Source organism: Phoenix dactylifera, unplaced genomic scaffold (genome assembly GCF_009389715.1).
Source record: "Phoenix dactylifera cultivar Barhee BC4 unplaced genomic scaffold, palm_55x_up_171113_PBpolish2nd_filt_p 000188F, whole genome shotgun sequence".
Taxonomy (NCBI): Eukaryota; Viridiplantae; Streptophyta; class Magnoliopsida; order Arecales; family Arecaceae; genus Phoenix; species Phoenix dactylifera.
The window spans coordinates 327,539-349,597 of record NW_024067715.1 but is presented as its reverse complement, the minus strand read 5'-3'; the positions used below and the strand labels follow the sequence as shown (position 1 = coordinate 349,597).

The following is a 22,059-nucleotide window of genomic DNA, read 5'->3' as shown; positions in this document are numbered from 1 at the left end:
AGATATTAATGCGAAGCAAGCCACAATAACTTCATCAAGTATAAAAGTAGACTAGAAAGCCGTCCCACTAGAATGCACGTGGCTAAGGCTTATTCAGAAGAAAGGAGCATAATATGGATAGAATTGATTTCTTCAATCAAGATAATCCAGGAACCTGATCAAGAAGGATTATCTAGATGTTCAACCATTGGATAGATAATAAAACGGGCGACAAACTAGTGATGAATCTCCACATCTGAGCCCACATTCCAAACTGGCCAGCAATTAAAATGAAGAGAATGTTAAAATCACCATCATAAATTCTCTCTTGGGAGACATCTGATAAAGTTGGTACAGTACAGAGGTACCATCACAGATGAGGAAAAATGAAAATTAACATAATTCTTGCAGTAAATTTACAGGAGGGTCAATGATAGGAAGTAGAGAAAGGAATTTGACTGAGTTATAATGGGATTGAATGGCTGCAAAATTGGAAGATTTGACAGATCAAGCTGCAGAATAGGTGGCGCATAGACAGTCCGATCCATCTTAAGCAGACCAAGCATGGCATCTCCCAAAATTAAAACAAGAAAAGGACCAAGCATGAATCTATCATGGGTACAAAAGCCAAGACTGAAGGGAACTTCAGACAGTCCAAGTTTAATGTTGATAAGATCACACGTGATGTTCTTCAATGGCAACTTAAAGAAATATCAAGGTTTACTTAGAAAGAAAGTATATTTAATAAGCAAAGCAAAAGTAAAAGGTGATTGCACCGATAATCTAATTCTCATATGCTCTAATGAGTAATAATCTAAAATGTGCAATAATAACCAAGGCAATAACAACAAAAGAACAACTACTACCACTATAACAGCAATCACAACTATAATTATAATGATAACAACATATACTACATAACTGTCGCAAGTTACAACCAAAATCATTGCTACTCAGACGGCTTCAAAAATGATATCAGCATCTTTCTGTATGACTTACAAAATCTACCCCATCATAAATCTCACAAATTCTAGCAACAAGTTCTCATAACGACACTACATCTTCCAGAAAAAGGGTCCGTTTATGTCACGTAAGACAAATTAACAGAATATAGGAGAAATTCACATGCTAGGAATGCACAGTGATATCAGCCTTCTGAGAAAGGGGCTTGGAACTCTCCCTCACCAGTTTGGTCTCTTCTTTATCTTTAGCATTTCCATACTTCACACCACTCTGCAGTTTGTTGGTCTCTTCCTTGAAACTCCCTGAGCTGTGACGGTTCACTCGACCGCATGCTCCATCATTGTTATCTCCATTGGATGGATTGTTCACATCACTACAGCTTTGCCTTCGACCAAGTTTTGGTGACTTTGGACGAGTTGTAGGTAGCTTCAAATGAAGTAGGAAATGAAGTAGAACAGCCTTATTTATCTAGCATTAAAATCTGAACGGTTGCATAGCAATTCAATATAAGGGACTATGACCACATATGTCAACATAATTTGTAGCCCGAAAGCCACCCGATCATCACTAAAGTCTATATTGAACTTGAGTTTAACAGTTCATAAATTAATTTTCCAAGTTTAAACAGGTTTTCAAGTGGGTTGGGTGGAAGAGCATATATCTGAATTATAACAAGTCAAGCAGCAAGCTACTAAGAAGCATGTTTTTCGTTTTTACCATAGCCCATCATGGCAAAAAATTCAACTGCAACACCTAGAGCTCTCAAAGACTTCAGTATGCTGTAGCCACTCAAGAACTACAATCTGACAAACCTTAATTATGCTACAGATGTATAACCTGTGCATTTATTGGACAAATTCACTGATAAAAAGTCATAGAGGTTAGACATCTACAGCAGCCAAATCATGGCCTGTTGAGAACCATATCCATGAATAATGAAAGCTTCAAAATCTGTTACATAGTACAGAGCCAGCATATATCTCTTTCTAATGGACTAGACAAATGGTTGCATAGAAGCAGTTAGTTTAGATTAGTACCTTTTTAAGCTCAACCTTTGGTAGAGGACCTTCACGGTAGAAGCTCGGCATAGGCATAGCTTTGAAAGTCAGGCTCTTTCTAAGTTGCTTAAGTGCTGCCTCTCGTTCTTCCTGAAAACAAGGCACACTTAATACTAAGGTGAATAAAAAGTTCTTATCAAATCCAGCTTCAGTTGATTTTATGTACCAAGATTAATACAGAAATCATAGGCCCTGAATATTCCCAATCTCATATTTAATACAGTTCTGATGAAAAGCTCATAAACAACAGTTCCAATATTATGAATTAAGCAAGGAAAAGTAATGTACACAGCTACTAGATATCATTAAATGGATTAAGTTATACACAATAGAACTTTTATGGCACAACTGATCTTATTTTCTCCTCACTTATCTCAATCAAATTTAAGATATTCAAACCATTTATGCTACTTATTTTCAATTCATTAGAACACCGCCCACCTCTGCGCCCCCCGCCCAGGAAAAAAGAAAAAACAATCTCACTTACGATGGTCAGATAATGGTACAAAAAGTAAACATAAGGACAAGGTTTTAAGTGAAACATCAACTAGCCAATTTAATATATTTGGTATCAGCTTTATAAACCATCGTCTGTTACCCAATCTTTCATAGGTTTTATTATAACTGTCAACCCCATTTTTATAGGTAAATTTTCTACTTTATTGACCCTTCCATAAAGCACCGAGCATGTGCAAATCCTACAATGCAGTCATTATTTTCTCTGTACATGCAATTTCAAAGCATCTTCTAAATGTACTTGTTGATACTTTTTCCTTCCTGATTTACTACAGGTTCAGCCTCGGCATTTTTATCCAAAACTAACATCTTATGAATATTGTAAGATTGTCTCAGTCTCAATTACCAGTACTTTTTGTAACATCGTCGGCCCCACTGTTGTCCCTTAACTTCCCAAATTTTCTCCATCAAATGCACAATAAATTACCACTTCAGATTTCTGATGTCCCTATTTGGAGGATCCATCAGGTCTTGATACCTTACTGATCTAATATTTTATTTATTTAGTTTGTAGTATCATCCTCCAAACTCTTGCAAGATATCTTTTTTTCCTTTTCATCACGTTATGCATGGTCATTCTATTTGTATTTATGAATTCTTACAGACCCTGAATCTCTTTCACGAGACTCAAATCTCCTTGTAGTCTTTAAATCACTCTTTACCACCTAACCCATTTTGTACTCAGTTTATTCTTCAAGCTGGTTTGCAAACCTGTGACATCATTTTTATTTGATTTCTGTCACATAACCAACAAATTCTACAGATGTAACAAAAGTTTTCTTCATGAAAATTAGAATGATAATGATTAGAATAAGGTTCGCCGTCTCGGTATCGGATCCCGTACCAGTACCATCCTATTGCAATATCGGTACATGGTACGGTACGAGATAGAGAGGTATACGAGACTGCATACCATTTTGGAACTAGTACGATACAATATACCCAGTATGATATAGTACCGACCGGTACAGCAAACTTTGGATTAAAAAATGTATTTATTCTTGAATCTTAGCATTTTTTTCCTACAAAGTAGTTGAGAATTTTATGAAATCCTTGCCATATAATATCCACGAGATCTTGCTTAAATTGCATATATATGCCCATTAACAGAGACAAGTTTAAGAAAAGTTTTGCCGTTTCCAGAAATTTTAGAACCTAATCTTAACTTGGCAAAAATTAAGTTTGATCTTGCAAATATATTCCCACAGGCTGATTAACCACAAACTACAAAAAATCACACCCAGCCAACACACGTGAGCAGGAGCATGCATGCACAAATAAAATAGGAAAACACGCAAACTTGTGATGCTATTTAGATGTTCATCAATTTCTATTAGCTTCTGCTGCTAAAACAGATAAAAGGGACTCATAATGGTTGCTTTCAGTCAAAACCAAAAAACCTGAAATCAACATCAGTTCTAGATTGATTTTGATCGAGATATTTCTCATTTTGTCAAAACTGAAACCTTGTTTTTCAAACTTTGCATACAGGCTGCATGTCTTGAGACAGTAGCACATGCAATATGATACTAGAGCTGGGTCACAATACTAGCTGTCTGTGCCTTAGCAATGACTGCAGTTCCCCACATTAAACATGTCTTCATCCCTCTTAGAGCAACTATCCTGGTTGTGCAATACCAGATGGCTGTTTCCTAATTGCATGATTTTAATTTGTCATTTCCAGAATTCAACACTAAATTAATGTGTTAAGGAAGTTCAATATGAGTCACAAGCCAGTACTAAAGCTCTCTTGAACTTTAATGGATCATATATTGATCATTAAAGTGCATCCCTTATCAATGGGGCAAGGCTTGTTAAGATTGACGCTATGAAAGGTCAATAGCCGGTCAAGAAAACACTTAGTAGTTACTAATGAAAACAGTAAAGAGGCCTGGATTTTTTGTAGCCTATCGTAAGCAGTAACTAAAATATGAATATACAAGTGAAAACTCCAATTGTGCATTATGGTATGGATGGGTAATATGATACTAGAGCAAATGTTATAGCAGGGTCAATACTAGCTATCCGTGCCTTAGCAGTGAAAGTTGTTTCCAACATTAAACCAGCCTTCATCCCTCTCAGAGCTCTATCCTAGCTGTGCAATCCCAGATGGTTGTTTCCTAATTGCATCATATTAATTTGTCACACCAAGTAGGCATATTTCTCTACTTTACAAATGGCCTTTATCTTTCAAAGCAAGCAGCCACCTTTTCCAGAATTCAACTCTAATTTAATGTGTTAAGCAAGTTTAATATGAGCTGCAAGCCAGTGATTAAGCTTTCTTGAACTTTAATGGATCATACATTGACCATTAAAGTGGATCCTGTATCAACAGGACAAGGCTTGTTAAGCTTGACATTATGAAAGGTCACAAAAGAAAACACTTACTAGTTACTGATGAAAGCAGTAAAGAAGCTTGGATGTTTGTAGCCTATTGCAAGTAGCAACTAAAATATACAAGTGAAAAAAAAACTCCAATTATGCCCAGTATTACGGCAGCTTACTATTGAATGGTCTGGAGCACGCCCAGCATTACAGATGTGGATAAAAGCATGTAAGATGCAATCTTTCTCAGATCTAAGATACCGAGATGGTACTTTCTGTAACAGAAAAGTCAAGGTTGTTCCACAAATAGAGATAATGGCTCCTTTTTCAGAGGATTTTGCAATTTCCTGCACCCACTGTAATTCACACTCTCCAAGGGGAGACGTGAATGTTAACTTTAGATTCCCTATACAGCAACAAAAAAGAGCTTCCATATACACATCCAACGTTGAGTAGTTTCTTCCTAGGTTAAGAACGTATTTCAATTCTTTGAAGTTAGCTTAACCAAGTCTTCTTTATCATTCACTTCATATGTAAGCCATAACTTGAAGATCATAATTTAGCATTTCTGAGATGACAGATGCTCGGAATACTTTTGTTGCATTAGATATTTTTAAAATTAAGCTTTGTATATGCTGTTGGAGTTACTACTACAGAGTCATTTAGGTATATGCATTAAAAAGTTAATAAAAAGAAAAGATCACTTTCAGTTTAAAAGAACAATTAAATAGAGCACCCGCTTGCCATATCTTGAATAGAAATAGAATTTGCAGTATGTCCAAAACAAGTTAATGACAATGATGGACATTAATGGTTAATAAAATGGATGAGGTGCTTGGCATACAACCATGGCTTCATGCAAATTAGTAATGCTATAAAACTCTATCCTAAAAAAGAAAGATACAGGTTACCAAAATTACTTTTTATGGGAGCCAGCACCCCCTTGCTTCCTCAAGATTAACTTTGATAGCAGTGTGCACAAGAAAGGAGCCTTTGGTGGAGCCGATTTTGTTGTCAAGTGTCACAGCTACTCCTTCCTTCATGCAGGTGACTCACATATCTCCGATACATCTATTCCAATGGGCCGAAGTTCATGGAGCTTGAGAAGGGGTGACTTATGCAACCAAGGTCTTGGGGGCATCCAACATTTTGCTAACATGGGACTCTAGAATGGTGATCAAATGGCTGTCAAACTTAGGCATCTAGTGATGGTTGCACTCACTCCCTACTTTAGGACCATCGGCGAATGTTGACGGGCCTAGAATGCATTGAGGTGGTCTACACATAGAATGGTGATCAAATGGCTGTCCAACTTTAGCATCTAGTGATGGCTGCGCTCACTCCCTGCTTTAGGACTATTGGCAAATGCTGATAGGCCTAGAATTCATTGAGGTGGTCCACACATACAAAGAGGAAAACAGTGCAGCCGATTGGGTGGCAACATGGAATGTATAATATATCCAGCTTAGCAGAAGAAGAAGAAGAAGAAGAAGAAGAAGAAGAAGAAGAAGAGGAAAACAGTGCAGCCGATTGGGTGGCAACATGGAATGTATAATATATCCAGCTTAGCAGAAGAAGAAGAAGAAGAAGAAGAAGAAGAAGAAGAAGAAGAAGAAGAAGAAGAAAAGTACAAATAATTCACAGAATGAAGCAAAGATTTTCTGTTAAAGACAACCTAAACAACCAATGACCTCATAGATGATCCAATAAAAGAAGTAGAAGAAGAAAGGTACAAATAATTCACAGAATGAAGCATAGATTGTTAGAAGTATGCCCTACAAGCCAACGTAGCTGACGCATATTTGTAATCTGTGGCACAAATTTGTAATTTGACTCTTATCAATAAATAAGATTGGGCAATTTGCTTTTCATTCATGTTTGTATATGTCCATGAATCGTCCAAGAAATTAATAGATGATGACACATATTCTCAAGAAGTTGAGAATTTGAAGCATGTGTCATTAGAGATGAATTTCTAAATGCTCCTGATCGATGGATCCATCACGAGGGACAGTGATTGATCCGCTGAGATTAGTGCACGGATCACTTAGTCAGATGGACGAGTCTCGAGTCCACAGTGTAGAGACACTGGAGTGATTATGCGAGTACTTGTTAGAGAACAAGGTACTGAGTGTGACGAAAGATAGTAGTCACATGGATGTCTATCCACTCGTCAGTGACTACTTATGCTGCAGTTGTATGACCGATCCTTTGACCTACGATGCCTCAGCTATTCACTGTGAGGTTGTTGTACTTTGACGAGCATGTGAACTTGGGCCCTAGCCATTCGGATCTTTGTAGTGCAGATTGGCTACAGTAGGTTTGGAATAGGGTTGCATCTAGATGGGATCTATCGACCTTGATAGATTAGGAGTGATCATATGTGATTTATGAGACTGAGTTCGATAAATTCCTGATCAGATATTTTGGAAAAAGAGTTTTCCATATCTCGAACCGGAAGTCGAATAAATTTAACATATGACGGACAATGGGGTTTGACGAGATATCTACAACCTCCGTCACGTCGGAATCCATGATAGAGGAACTGTATCATACGCTAACTGCACCTAGAGGTTTAGACATTCCATTCTACTAAGTTGCCACCACATACTGCTAGGTGTTAGTGAGTTAATGGAAGAAAAATATAACCTACGAGGTCACACACATAGAGGATTTAATTAGTCAGACTATCATAATTGTGATTTGGAATCACAATAGAAATCAATCATCAATATGATTGGTGATTGAATTAACCCACTAAGTGTCAGTGAGTTAATCGAAGAAGAATTAAGTGGAATTGATTGCAATTGGATAGCAATTGGGCTGATTTAATGAGCCAAATCAAATTGGATTTGATCCAAATTGATTTGGGTTCATGATTGGGTCAATTGGATTAAACCAGAATTTATGCGGATTTTAAAGTCCACATGTCGTCGTAGGATGAAAATGACTTAAGTCGTATTCACACTATGCGGACTTTAAAGTCCACATGGCATCATTGGATGCATGCTCCCAAATCAATTAATTCTTCTAATGAGATTAGGAGTCCTAATGTGATTAGGAATTAATCAATTGATTAAGTGGACACATGTCATACATCTCTGAGCACAAGGATTGGACACTTGGCATTAATCCAAAGATGGGTTATAGTCCCATACTCCTAATAAGATTAGGAGAAGCCCTAAACCCAAACTATAAAAGGGTAGTAAGGGAGACGTTATGGATTAAAAAAAATTCTCTCCTCTTCCTCTCCACGCCTCCTCTTCCTTTCTTCCTCCTTCACACGGCAGCAAGAGGAGCCTTCATCCTCTTCTTCCACGGCAGCAAAGGAGTTCCCTTCTTCCTCTTCCAAGGCGTTGGAAGTTTGAGAAGAGAAGAAAGAAAGAAAGACCACACGGTAGCAAGGAAGGAGTTCTTCCTCACGCCACATAGCCCTTTTTCTTCCTCCTCCACGGCAGCAAGGGGTCTTCATCCTCTCTACTTCCACAGTAGCAAGGCAAGGAAGATCCACATGCAAGGTTCCTTCTTCCTCTTCCTCCATCGCAAGCAAGGTTGAAGAAGAAAAGGTTCTATTTTAAGGAGCTAAATTGCAGATTCTTATTCCAACTTATGATAGTCATGAGAGGTCTTTGCAAGGAGCTAGCACTCCGGTAAAACCTATTCTCAGATGATTAAATTCTCGTGTGGATACCTGTAGAGGCCGGACAATTGTGCGGCTCAAACAGAAACCTAGAATAGATCATCAGGCTACGGTGTTCTACACCTGCAGAATTTTTGAAGATGAAATCTTCAAATCTAAAACTTTTGATTTTTGTTTCAGTTTTATAAATCTTAATCAACCCTCCTCAAATCCTAATCTCCCCTCCCTAATGAGTTCAAAGATCCTCTAGATTTGGATCAAAAAAAATTTTGAATTCTACGATCCGAGGCGCGTTCATACGATGAACGACATCCCATTCGAATTCCGCTGCGAACGTCGCATCGAACGGGGCATAACTCATCAATGGTATCAGAGCTATGATTCTAGGGAGCATGATTAGGACTTAAGGATTGATTACCACATTTTTAATCTAATTTTTAAAGAAATTATGCTTGTTAGATTTTCTGCGTGCTGAAATTTCAGGTTGCTGAAATTTTCAGCATGCAGATTTTTTATTTGCTTTGATCTTGCAAATTATTTTAGAATTGCAGTTAGATTACAATGTTTGAAATCAAGTAATGCATGATCTAAAATCTAGAGAATAGCATAATAGGTTTAAAGTTTCAGATCTGAAAATATACATGAGATGCATGTGGTAATCATAATGTTCATACTTGTTTAAGGATATGTTTAAAACAATTATGCTTGTTGGATTTTCTGCGTGCTGAAATTTCAGGTTGCTGAAATTTTCAGCATGCAGATTTTTTATTTGCTTTGATCTTGCAAATTATTTTAGAATTGCAGTTAGATTACAATGTTTGAAATCAAGTAATGCATGATCTAAAATCTAGATGGTAATCATAATGTTCATACTTGTTTAAGGATATGTTTAAAACAATTATGCTTGTTGGATTTTCTGCGTGCTGAAATTTCAAGTTGCTGAAATTTTCAGCATGCAGATTTTTTATTTGCTTTGATCTTGCAAATTATTTTAGAATTGCAGTTAGATTACAATGTTTGAAATCAAGTAATGCATGATCTAAAATCTAGAGAATAGCATAATAGGTTTAAAGTTTCAGATCTGAAAATATACATGAGATGCATGTGGTAATCATAATGTTCATACTTGTTTAAGGATATGTTTAAAACAATGTATGCATGAGATGTATGTATTAGTTAAACAAAATTTATTTGCATGAGATGTAAATAAAACCCTTAAACAATAGGACATTTACATAAGATGTAAACTGAAACAATTATGTCGGCATAGGTTAGGTGCTATTGATGGAACATGGTAAGCCCATCTTTCTCCATATGGAAGTGCTGCGGGCACATAGAGATGTGGGTAGAGGAAGTCTCAAAAAGCGAAGACCGAGCTGTAGGTCACGTTACATAAGATGTAATCACATAATATATGAAAGGGTTTCATAATTACATAAGATGTAAATTTGAACTAATGTGACATTTACATAAGATGTAAATCGAATAACATATGGTATGGGGTAGATGGTTACATTAGATGTAAATCCCAAGAAACCTAAAACCTTCCTAAATCAATCGAGAGTGAATGATACATTGAGCTAGCCATATTTGATTAATTGATCTAATTGGTGTCTAGAAAAGCTTAAAGGTGGTTACTTAATTAGGACCTTACTCTCTGAGTAAGGAGAGCCTCCCACCTGCTTACCTGGCCAATTGATCGACTACCTTCTATGGAAAGCTCAAAGTTGGAATCACTAAGATCTGATTATCCAATAATAAGTCGATTGGTCTTCCACCATAGTAGAATTGCTAAGATCTTTCCGGCGTTGATTAGTCTCAGCTGGATACAGTGGGCTAGTAACTGTTAGGTGAGGTGACATGTAGATTGGTGGGACCGCAACACCCCACTCGAAACCCTAAGTCGCAGGTTTCCATATCTTTACCAGGGGAGTGTGAGAGATCCGAGATTTATTCCAATTTTGTTTTAAAAGTTCCTAAAACAAATTAATGTCAAATACAAATTTTTAATTAGAATCTTTACTCTCTGCAGATGTCAATGGTTTCCAACCTGATAGTTCGAATTCTAGGTAACAATAGGTTGACCAAACCAAACTACAAAGATTGGCTCCACAACTTGAAGATCGTCTTGAGTTGCGAGAAGATAGCTTATGTTTTTGACCATGAACTTCCGATGTTACCAGCCCGTGCAACCAATGAGCAGCGTGAGACGCATGCAAAATAGTTGGATGACGATAATAAGGTTAGGTGCTACATTTTGACATCCATGTCCAACGAATTGCAATGCCAGCATGAGAGCATGAAGACTGCTAAGGACATACTTGATCACCTACAAGAGTTATATGGTGAACAGAATCGCGCAGCGAGGTTTGAAGTGTCCAAGCGACTCTTCAAAGCCAAGATGCGTGATGGGCAGTCCGTCCATGAACATGGTTTGACCATGATCAAGGATCTTGAGAAACTTGAGAAGCTTGGCATGACCATGCACAAGAATTTGCAAACGGATTTGATCCTACAATCGTTGCCATCTTCATATGGGCAGTTTATTGTAAACTACCATATGAATAAAATTAAATGCACCAATCTTGAATTGTTGAATATGTTAGTGTTGCTGGAAATTGGACCCGGGGGCGACCGTCGGCTGAGGGGGGAGGAGCTCCGCTGCTGGAACGGTGGGTGGCGGTACGTCGGCTGGTGGCGTCCTCCTCGAGACCTGCAAGAAGCCGGTGGTCGGGGTTCCCGGCGCCGGCCCTCCGACGCTTAAGTCAGAAGGGGGGCAGTATATGAGTGGAGATAGCAGTAGATGGGAGAATAGGAGGAGAATATTTCTCTTCTTATTTTCTGTTGTTCTTGTCGTCCCTCCCCCCCGGGTTTTCCTTTTATAGAAGGATATGATATTACCTGGGAGGTGACAGGGCAGATTGTCCTCTTCGTGATAATTGAGCACGATCATGTTCATTAATGGCGTTGTGGAGGATGAGACCGGATCAGACCGAAGTCAGCGAATTGTCGTGGTTGATCGGACCTGGTGGAGTGGTTCAACCGCCTGCTGTGGAGGGCCTGGGGTCCGTAGATAACAAGCGCATTAATTGTTGAGGGAACCGGTGATCAGGAAAAGCCATACGTTTTGATGGTCAAGTGATCCGGAGATCATCTTGAGCCGTGTTCATTAATGGTTGAGTGCACTGAAGGCCTGCAGAGGCCACACGCATTAATGATCGGGTGTGCCGGAGGCCTGCGAAGGCCATGTGCCTTAATGGCTTGACGACGGTAGCAGAGTACGGTGGAGTTAGATATCTAGTTGTCAGGTTCTCTCTAAGGAATCAGGCCGGGGTCGAATATTTGGACAAGGCATTTTGGGGTTGGCCGGGTGCCGAGCCAAGCCAGTTGCCCAGTTGGGCGCCTTGAACTCAAACGTCGCTAGGTCGGCGCATTTTGGTCAGCGCTCCCTGGTCAGGCGCCTTCTGGTCGACGCGACTTGGGTTTTCCCCCAACAGTTAGTGACAAATGAGGGAGCCTTGAAAGGTTCAAGGGGCACAGTTCTCGCTGCTGAGCTAGCTTTTACTTCTAAGAGAAAGTCTACTGGGAAGAAGAAGAAGAAGCCTGCGAAGAAGCAGAAGATCGAGAAAAAGCTGAAGAAGGAAGTTCCTAAGAAGAAGGCCGAATCCAAAGGAAAATGTTTCCATTGCAATGAAGACGGGCATTGGAAGAGGAATTGTCCTATCTATATGAGAAACATAAAGAGCAAGAAGAGTGACACGCCTTCTGAAGATATGTCTAATATGCTCATTATTGAAACTAATCTAATGATTTTTTCTATTTTCAGTTGGGTTATAGACTCTGGTTCTAGTGTTCACTTGTGCACTACCATGCAGGGTCTAAAGGAAAGTAGAAGGCTTACGGAAGGTGCGGTAACCCTACGGATTGACAATGAAGCAAGAGTTGTTGTTGTTGCTGTGGGCACATTTTCTTTGCATTTACCATCGGAATTTAGTTTGATACTTAGAGATTGTTATTTCGTACCTAGTGCTAGCAGAAATCTAATTTCTGTATCTTGTTTAGCACAGAAACATTATGAATTCAATTTCAATAAAGACTACATTTTCATTTATTTTTGAAATAAACTGTTTGGACGTGGTTTTATGATTGACGGTCTCTATCACTTACATATGGATGTATTTGTGAACATATCTGAGCATACAGTGAGTACCATAGGATCTAAAAGATCTAAAGATGAGATAAATCAAAAGTATTTGTGGCACCTCAGACTTGGTCATATAGGAGAAGACAGAATTAACAAACTGAAGAAACATGGGCTTTTGAGTTCATTAACTTCTGAGTCATATCCGATTTGTGAATCCTGCCTTCAAGGAAAAATGGCCAAATTACCCTTTGTTGGACACGAGGAGAGGTCCACTGAAATACTTGCCCTAGTACACACTGATTTATGTGGCCCATTCGATGTGCAGACTAGGGATCAATTTTTCTACTTTATTACTTTTACCGATGATTACTCACGGTATGGCTATGTCTATCTTATGAGACATAAATCTGAAGCATTTGAAAGGTTCAAAGAATTCAGATTTGAAGTAGAAAAACAGACAGAAAAACTCATTAAGGTTCTTCGATCAGATCGAGGAGGAGAATACCTTAGTGGAGAGTTTCGCGATTATCTCAAACAAAATGGTATAGTTTCACAATGGGCACCTCCTAGAATACCTTAACTCAACGGAGTGTCAGAAAGGAGGAATCGGACCCTATTTGATATGGTCAGGTCCATGATGAGTTTCATTGACTTACCTTTATTCTTGTGGGGAGATGCCCTACTTACAGCTATCTACGTATTGAATAGAGTTCCCTCTAAGTCGGATCCTACTACACCGTATGAGATATGGCATGGTAAGAAATCAAGTCTTGGTTATCTCAAGATTTGGGGATGTCCAGCCCAAGTCAAGCGACAACAGGCGGACAAGTTAGAGTCTAGGACAATTGGTGCTCGTTTCATTGGATATCCTAAAGAGTTGTTAGGATACAATTTTTACATCCCAAAAGATCACAAAGTGTTTGTGAGCCGACATGCCATCTTCTTGGAAAAACAGTTTATCCTTGATAGAGGCAGTGGAAGAAAAATTGAGCTCGAAAAAAAAATCTCTGAAGAGCAACGAGCAATTGAGCCTAGTGAACCTATTCACATTGAGCCAATACATGAAGAACCTCGTCCACTTCATAGATCCAGTAGAATCTCCCATCCTCCTGAAAGATACTTAGGCATGCTTACAGAGAAAATAGAGGAAGAGTTCCTCATGGGAGAAAGAGATTATAGTGATGATCCCAAGACCTACAACGAAGCAATGTTAGACATTGACTCCAAAAAATGGATGGATGCGATGAAGTCAGAAATAGACTTCATGCATTCCAGCCAAGTATGGACCTTAGTAGATCCGCCTGAAGGTATAGTACCTATTGGGTGTAAATGGATCTACAAAAGAAAAATGGGTTCGGATGGCAAGGTAGAGACCTATAAGGCAAGGTTGGTGGCAAAATGTTATAGTCAGCGCGAAGGCATTGACTATCAGGATACCTTTTCACCGGTAGCCATGCTGAAGTCCATTCGAACGTTGCTTGCCATTTCAGCTTATCATGATTATGAGATATAGCAGATGAATGTGAAAACTGCATTTCTTAATTGATATCTTGAGAAAAATATCTATATGGAACAGCCTCAGGCAAGGTCCGCCGTACCGGTACCGATCGGCGTACCGGTGGCGGCCCGGACCAGTACGAAACCGGTCCCGTACCGGTCCCGTATCGGTCCGTACCGGTGGCGTACCGGTCCGTACCGGTCCCATACCGGTCCGAACCGGTCCCGTACCGGTCCGTACCGGTTCTTCAACAATAGATTACCGGTACCGAATTTTACGCTGATCCGGTACCGGTCCCAGGCCGGACCGGTACGGCAGACCATGGCCTCAGGGTTTCACTTCCAGTGATAGTGATCACAAGGTCAGCAAGCTGCAAAGATCTATTTATGGATTAAAACAAGTATCTTGAAGTTGGAACACTTGTTTCAACGATGTAATCAAATCGTTTGATTTCATCAAGAACAAAGAGAAACCATGTGTGTACAAAAAGGTCAGTGGAAGGGCTATTAAATTTCTCGTATTATATGTGGATGATATACTCCTGATTGGGAATGATATTCCTATGCTCACATCGGTCAAGTTATGGTTGTCTAAAAAGTTCTCCATGAAAAACCTAGGTGAAGCATCTTATATTTTGGGGATTAAGGTCTATAGAAATAGATCTAAGAGGATGCTTGGCCTATCACAGAAAATGTACATAGAGGAAGTGCTGAAGAGGTTCAGCATGGAAAACTCTAAGAGGGGATTGTTACCCCTAAGGCATGGGATAAATCTCTCCAAGAAAATGTACCCCAAAATATCTGAAGAGATTCAGCGCATGAGTAGGATCCCTTATGCATCGGCAATAGGGAGCCTCATGTATGCCATGCTATGTACTCGACCTGATATAGCACATGCTGTGAGTGTCACGAGCAGATATCAGTCGAATCCTGACGAGGAACACTGGATAGCTGTGAAAAATATCCTTAAGTACTTGAGAAGGACCAAGGATATGTTTTTGATCTTTGGGGGAGGCATAGAGTTAAAAGTAGAAGGATATACTGATTCAGACTTCATGACTAACCCTGATGATAGAAAGTCTACATCAGGATACATATTCTTATGCAATGGAGGATTGGTAAATTGGAAAAGTTCCAAGCAACCGATTATTGCAGATTCTACCATGGAAGCAGAGTACATTGCTATATTGGATGCTGCGAAGGAAGCGTTCTGGTACAAGAAGTTTTCAAAGAACTAGGAGTCATGTCATCAGATGCCATAACCCTTTTATGCGACAACAACGGCGCCATAGCACTGGCTAAGGAGCCGATGTCTCACCAGAAGTCCAAGCACATAGAACGGCGATTTCATCTAATTCGCGACTACCCCGAAAACAAGTTGTAGAGGTGCAGAGAGTAGACTCCACTGATAACATGGCGGACCCATTCACTAAGCAGCTGAGTCAGAAGAAATTAAAAGTCCATCTTGAGAAAATGGGACTTAAATATATGTCTGATTGGCTTTAGTGCAAGTGGAAGATTGTTAGAAGTATGCCCTAAAAGCTAACGTGGCTGACGCATATTTGTAATCTGGAGCACAAATTTATAATTGATTCTTATCAATAAATAAGATTGGGCAATTTGTTTTTCATTCATGTTTGTATGTGTTCATGAATCGTCCAAGAATTAATATATGATGACACATATTCTTAAGGAGTTGAGAATTTGAGGCATGTGTCATTAGAGATTAATTTCTAAATGCTCCTGATCGATGGATCCATCACAAGGGACGGTAATTGATCCACTAAGATTAGTGCACAGATCACTTAGTCAGATGGACGAGTCTCGAGTCCACAGTGTAGAGACACTGGAGTCATTATGCGAGTATTTGTTAGAGAACAAGGTGCTGAGCGTGACCAAAGATAGTAGTCACATGAATGTTTATCCACTCGTCAGTGACTACTTATGCTGCAGTTGTATGACCGATCCTTTGACCTGCGATGCCTCAGCTATTCACTGTGAGGTTGTTGTACTTTGACGAGAATGTGAACTTAGGCCCTAGCCATTCGGGTCCTTGTAGTGCGGATTGGATGTAGTAGGTTCATTTTGGAATGAGGTTGCATCTAGATGGGATCTATCGACCTTGATAGATTAGAAGTGATCCAATGTGATTTATGAGACTGAGTTCGATAAATTACTGGCCAGGTATTTTGGAAAAAGAGTTTTCCATATCTCGAACTGGAAGTCGAATAAATTTAACATATGACGGAAGAAGGGGTTTGACGAGATATCCATAATCTCCGTCACGTCGGGATCCATGATAGAGGAACTGTATCATACGCTAACTGCACCTAGAGATTTAGACATTCCATTCTGCTGGGTTGCTATCATATACTGCTAAGTGTCACTAGTGGATTGTGAGACTCGAAGGCATTCACTTGGTGATCAGTGAATCCTAAGAGTAGAACTGAAATTGTTTCAGTCCACTGAAAGGAGTTTCAGTGATATTGAGATGGAGATCTCAATATGTCTCACTACCAGTCAGAATAGAACCTACGGGATCACACACATAGAGAATTTAATTAGTCAGACTATCATTATTGTGATTTGGAATCACAATATAAATCAATCATCAATATAATTGGTGATTGAATTAACCCACCAAGTGTTCGTAAGTTAATGGAAGAAGAATTAAGTGAAATTGATTGCAATTGGATTGCAATTGGGCTGATTTAATGAGCCAAATCAAATTGGGTTTGATCCAAATTGATTTGGGTTCATGATTTGGTCAATAGGATTAAACCAGGATTTATGCGGATTTTAAAGTTCTTATGTCATCGTAGGATGTAATGACTTAAGTTGTATTCACACTATGCGGACTTTAAAGTCCACATGGCGTCATTGGATGCATGCTCCCAAATAAATTAATTCTCCTAATGAGATTAGGAGTCCTAATGTGATTAGGAATTAATCAATTGATTAAGTGGACACATGTCATGCATCTCTGAGCACAAGGATTGGACACTTGGCATAAATCCAAAGGTGGGTTATAGTCACATACTCCTAATAAGATTAGGAGAAGCCCTAAACCCAATCTATAAAAGGGTAGCAAGGGAGACGTTATGGATTAAAAAAAATTCTCTCCTCTTCCTCTCCACGCCTCCTCTTCCTTTCTTCCTCCTTCCCACGGCAGCAAGAGGAGCCTTCATCCTCTTCCTCCAGGGCAGCAAAGGAGTTCCCTTCTTCCTCTACCAAGGTGTTGGAAGTTTGAGAAGAAAAGAAAGACCACACGGCAGCAAGGAAGAAGGAGTTCTTCCTCACACCACATAGCCCTTCTTCTTCCTCCTCCACGGCAGCAAGGGGTCTTCATCCTCCTCTACTTCCACAGTAGCAAGGCAAGGAAGATCCACATGCAAGGTTCCTCCTTCCTCTTCCTCCATCGCAAGCAAGGTTGAAGAAGAAAAGGTTCTATTTTAAGGAGCTAAATTGCAGATTCTTATTCCAACTTATGATAGTCATGAGAGGTCTTTACAAGGAGCTAGCACTCCGATAAAACCTATTCTCAGATGATTAAATTCTCGTGTGGATACCTGTAGAGACCGGACAATTGTGCGGCTCAAACAGGAACCTAGAATAGATCATCAGGCTACGGTGTTCTACACCTGCAGAATTTTTGAAGATGAAATCTTCAAATCTAAAACTTTTGATTTTTGTTTTAGTTTTATAAATCTTAATCAACCCTCCTCAGATCCTAATCTCCCCTCCCTAATGAGTTCAAAGATCCTCTGGATTTGGATCCAGAAAAATTTTTGAATTCTCCGATCCGAGATGCGTTCATACGATGAACGATGTCCCGTTCGAATTCCGTTGTGAACGTCGCATCGAACGGGGCGTAACTCATCATAGACTTTCTGCTAAAGACAACCTAAACAACCAATGACCTCATATATGACCCAAAAAACATCATCTCATTGTTAATCACGGAATTGGAAAAATGATGTAGAATGAACAAGACTGTACTTGAACTTCTAGAGCAAAAGGTCATACAAAACATCAGTTCCAAAAGTCAAAATATAAGTCAATACTAAAAGATAACACCTGGGATTGGTGATAACATCAACATCTACAGCACTAGAATACAGAAACCTATACTTCATCTAATTGTATTCATGATAAACAAGTTGTCGCAGAGTTCTATCAAAAATTCAGGTATATTGATACTCCACAAATTAAATATTTTAAGATTTTTCTAAATGCAAACATGGTAAAAAAGAAAGTTGTGAATCTGTAAGATCAGAAGTTTAGTAAAGATTGTGTTACTCCCAAACACAGACAACATAAAAATTGTTAATTTATCAAAGAAAAAACATACAAGGGGTCTAGGTAAAGGGAACATAAGTTAAACCTTGGGATACAGCTTTCTTTCAAAGATACAAAAGAAAAAAGAAAAAACCTTGGTCCTAGCTTCACGCTGGTTTTTCTCGGCCTCCAAAGCTTGGTGTTTTTCTTCTAACTTTGAATAAAACTAAAAAGAACGAGGAAAAATAACACATAAGGTTTTTCTTCATAGCCACTAGGCCCACTACAAATATTCAAATGCTCAGATACTAGGAGATGAGAAAATGACTACCTCTTTCCGCCTCTCTGCACGCTCACTGCATCTGAAAACAGGCACAGATGCCACAGTAAACCTGCCTTTTAATGTTCTCACTGATGCAGAAGTTCTGTATACTATTTAAGAAGCTCATACCAATCCTTACAAGGAAAAAAAAGAAAAATAAAAATAAAAAAATCATCAGACAAAAACCAAACAGAAATATCAAGAGGATACGAAGAGGCAACAGAGCAAGCATCCTCCTCATCTGGGTGCTTTGTATTATCAGGTTGCAGAGGCTTCCTTGATGTGAGAGTTGAGTCAGTCTGTAACATATTAGAGAAAACTATCATAAATTCAGAATCTTCTCTATTTGCAGTAAACTTATGAGTTTCTATAAATCTGAGAACTAAAGTTCAAAAATATATAATCATATTGGTGATAATCAGTAAATTAAGGATGTGTCTGAAAAATGTCAAACTGGCATGATACCAAACGTTTGCCCCTATCACAGACAGCTTGTATCATTTCAGTTCAAAGAAGAGCTCTAAATTATATCAAATCAGTGCCCAACATGGGAGGATGACATTTTTGAGTTGTGGTAGCACTTATCTACAAATATTACATATCCTCATACACAAAAATTCTTAAGTGGCAACTGGCAGCCTTCCTATACGATTCAGAAATGCTCATTTCACAATCATCATTGATTGGGAGTATGCAATAAATGATGGCCACAACCCAGAATAGAATCAACAAGAAATTAAAAGGGAGCCTCAACATAAAGGATACTTTTCTGCCACAAAATCAAGAAACAGACAAAAAATTATTTTTTGCAGGAGCAAGACTAGAATAAAATCAAAACATGCCACAATAATTATCTGTTTGTATGATCAGTATCACCTATCAACATAAGTAAGCATAATAACTTGATAACTTTAAGCAAGATAGATTAAGACTAAACTCATTAAATCATCGATGCATAAACTGGAATTGTTGCATTATATAACATTGATAATCTCCTAGGAGTATATTTTCATATGGACATAAGAAATGATTGACTAGAACATGGAAGAAAAATCTGAATATTCAGAATTACCTGAATCTTCTTTGGCATGTTACGGGTATCTTGATTGTTCAAATTAGCAGATCCATTCCCATTCCCAGCAATATTACCGGCAAAATCATTCCCACCAGAAGCACGCTTATTGGTTGCAAGAGCCAATGGTTGACGAGAAGTGTGTTTGGAATGTATTGCTCCAACATTAGCAGATTTGACTGTTTTAATGGGAGAATCAATTTTCTTGTGATTACCTGGCTTCTGATCTACACAGTTCGCTTTTTCCTTCTTCAATGTGACAGCATCTAAAATTGAGTATTTATAACAGGGCATTTTGTCTTCCTTGGGAGAATCCGCATCTTGATAGACAAAGGAATTCTCAACAAAAACATCTATCATATCCCCATGTACTCTGTGTTCTTTTATTTGTCCATTTGCATGAGAATCTTGAGGATCAGGAATGTCCTTTCTAGTTTCATCAAATGTAGAAGGTTCCAGATGTTTATTAGGATGGTCGTCAGGGTTCCCAGGATCATCTCTGGTTGAACATATGACAAAGCCTTCTGACTCTTCAGCAGTACAAACATCTAAAATTTTCTTTCCCATTAACTACAAGGAACATTACAGAAATATCATATTGTCTGCAGATCAAATGCCTTGGTATGGAGAGACAGTGCCAAAACTATTTCAGCATGTAGAGTTACTCTTGCAGCAAGACTAATGTTTTCAGAAAATAAACTTATACATGGGGCACATACATAGAGATATACAAAGCATGCATGCATAAAGTAATAAAGCATGATACTGGAAACCAACATCACCTATATGTGCCCCAGTTACACAACTTTTAATCTGTACCATTCAATGATGAACACCAGCCTGTTGGGCTAAAGTAAGCAATCACTAAAGCCGATGATGTTCGAATTCGTCCATGTTTTGATTTGATCCATAATGATTTTTTTATCAGATTTTTAATGATTCAAAGAAATGACAATTCCTTAACAATCAATTCACACAGTCCAATCACTATATGTTCAGAATCATAGAACAAAAAAAAATAAATAAAGTGGACAAAACTGTTCACTGTAAAGAACATAACTAACTAGAAATGTCAACAACTAGATTCACTAACATTACTTCGGAATGCATCATTAAGCATTACAATGACATAAGCAAATCATGAAGAGTAATGAGTTTGCAGCATGCATATCAAACACGCTGTGGATATAAGACAGCAATCCTACCAAAGGAATGAATGCAAATAAACAAGGCACTTTCACTAGAGAATCGAAAATCTTTCTTTTGTTGGAGGCACAAGTAACCAAAAAAGTGAAGCTCCATCATTTCTAATCAGATTAAACATACACCTGGAGTTTCAAAATATATGTAAGGTTCTACCAGAAGAAACAGACTAATGAAGTGAAATGGAAATCTCACTTTTATTTTTTACAAAAATGTATGACATTACATAAAAACAGAGAAATTAGCAATTTTGTAACAGTCAAGAAATAATGCACATTTCATTTTCACTGAAAATATCGAAAAGATAAAAAAGAGAAGAACATGAACCGTCACACACAAGATTCTACTAATAGAAGAGGAAAAAAACTGATCAAGAACATCGACCATCAATCGCTCGAGCCACAAATAATCTTTCTTAAAACGTAAACCAAGTGCAGAGAATGCAAGATTCTAATGGCGAAAATACACTGATGGACAATCCCTTAACCGAAACCCCAACCAAAACCACAGGAAAACCAAGCTTTCGGCCAGATTCACATGAAATTTAAGAAAAGACAGCAAATCTCACAACCCCATCGATCGATCCCCGAAAACCGACACAAATCACCAACTTTCTCTGAGAAATTTCTCCCACATTACAGTACCAAAACAACAATGAGATCAAGAACTAAAAATAAAAGAAAGAACGGGAAAAGTAGAGAGGAGTGCTGGCGATTCCTTACGCTCTTCCAGCCAAATTTCGATCCGAGAGGACTCGCTTCCTCTCTCTCTCTCCACTCGTCGCTCTCAGGGTGGTCTCGGTTACGGAATTAATAGCCGTTACGGTCTTTATAGCCGGCCGCCCACCAACGGCGTCATATGACGGCGATTTTCAGACGTGCGTTAGGTAAACAGAGCCGTTCGATTTATTTCTCTCGGAGTCTCCTTCTTGTTTTCTTTTTTCTTTTTCTTTTTTTTTTTTTTGATAAAAGCGGCTACTTATATCATATAACCCTAACGTGAGTACATCCTGTCAAATCATGAAAAAGTAAGAAATATAAAAGAAGAGAAACATCTGAAGCA

The 22,059-nt window shown here is 38.7% G+C and overlaps 1 protein-coding gene across 3 annotated transcripts; it reads right to left on the bottom strand.

Annotated features, from left to right (window-relative positions):
• Window positions 1–848: 848 nt before the first annotated feature.
• Window positions 849–21,815, bottom strand: LOC103698458 (protein WVD2-like 1). Of its 3 annotated transcripts, none has more exons than XM_039117163.1 (7): window positions 21,720–21,815; window positions 19,795–20,364; window positions 18,933–19,021; window positions 18,732–18,825; window positions 18,555–18,626; window positions 1,980–2,090; window positions 849–1,368 (listed from the first exon to the last, which is right to left on the bottom strand). In XM_039117163.1, the coding sequence occupies exons 2-7, from the start codon at window positions 20,359–20,361 to the stop codon at window positions 1,108–1,110; spliced, it is 1,194 nt and encodes a 397-aa protein (XP_038973091.1). In that variant the 5' UTR covers window positions 20,362–20,364; window positions 21,720–21,815; the 3' UTR covers window positions 849–1,107. The 3 variants fall into 3 exon arrangements, with proteins under 3 accessions (XP_038973091.1, XP_038973092.1, XP_038973093.1); XM_039117165.1 differs by having other exon boundaries at window positions 1,345–1,423; XM_039117164.1 differs by lacking the exon at window positions 18,555–18,626 and having other exon boundaries at window positions 975–1,368.
• Between the last annotated feature and the right edge of the window lie 244 nt (window positions 21,816–22,059).

Excerpts from the sequence above, each read along its gene's own strand:
- LOC103698458 (XM_039117163.1), bottom strand. The coding sequence starts at position 20,361 with ATGGGAAAGAAAATTTTAGATGTTTGTACTGCTGAAGAGTCAGAAGGC. Across the intron at positions 19,022-19,794 it reads ACATGCCAAAGAAGATTCAG|ACTGACTCAACTCTCACATC; the intron begins GTAATTCTGAAT and ends AATATGTTACAG. Across the intron at positions 2,091-18,554 it reads AGCGTGAAGCTAGGACCAAG|GAAGAACGAGAGGCAGCACT; the intron begins GTTTTTTCTTTT and ends CCTTGTTTTCAG.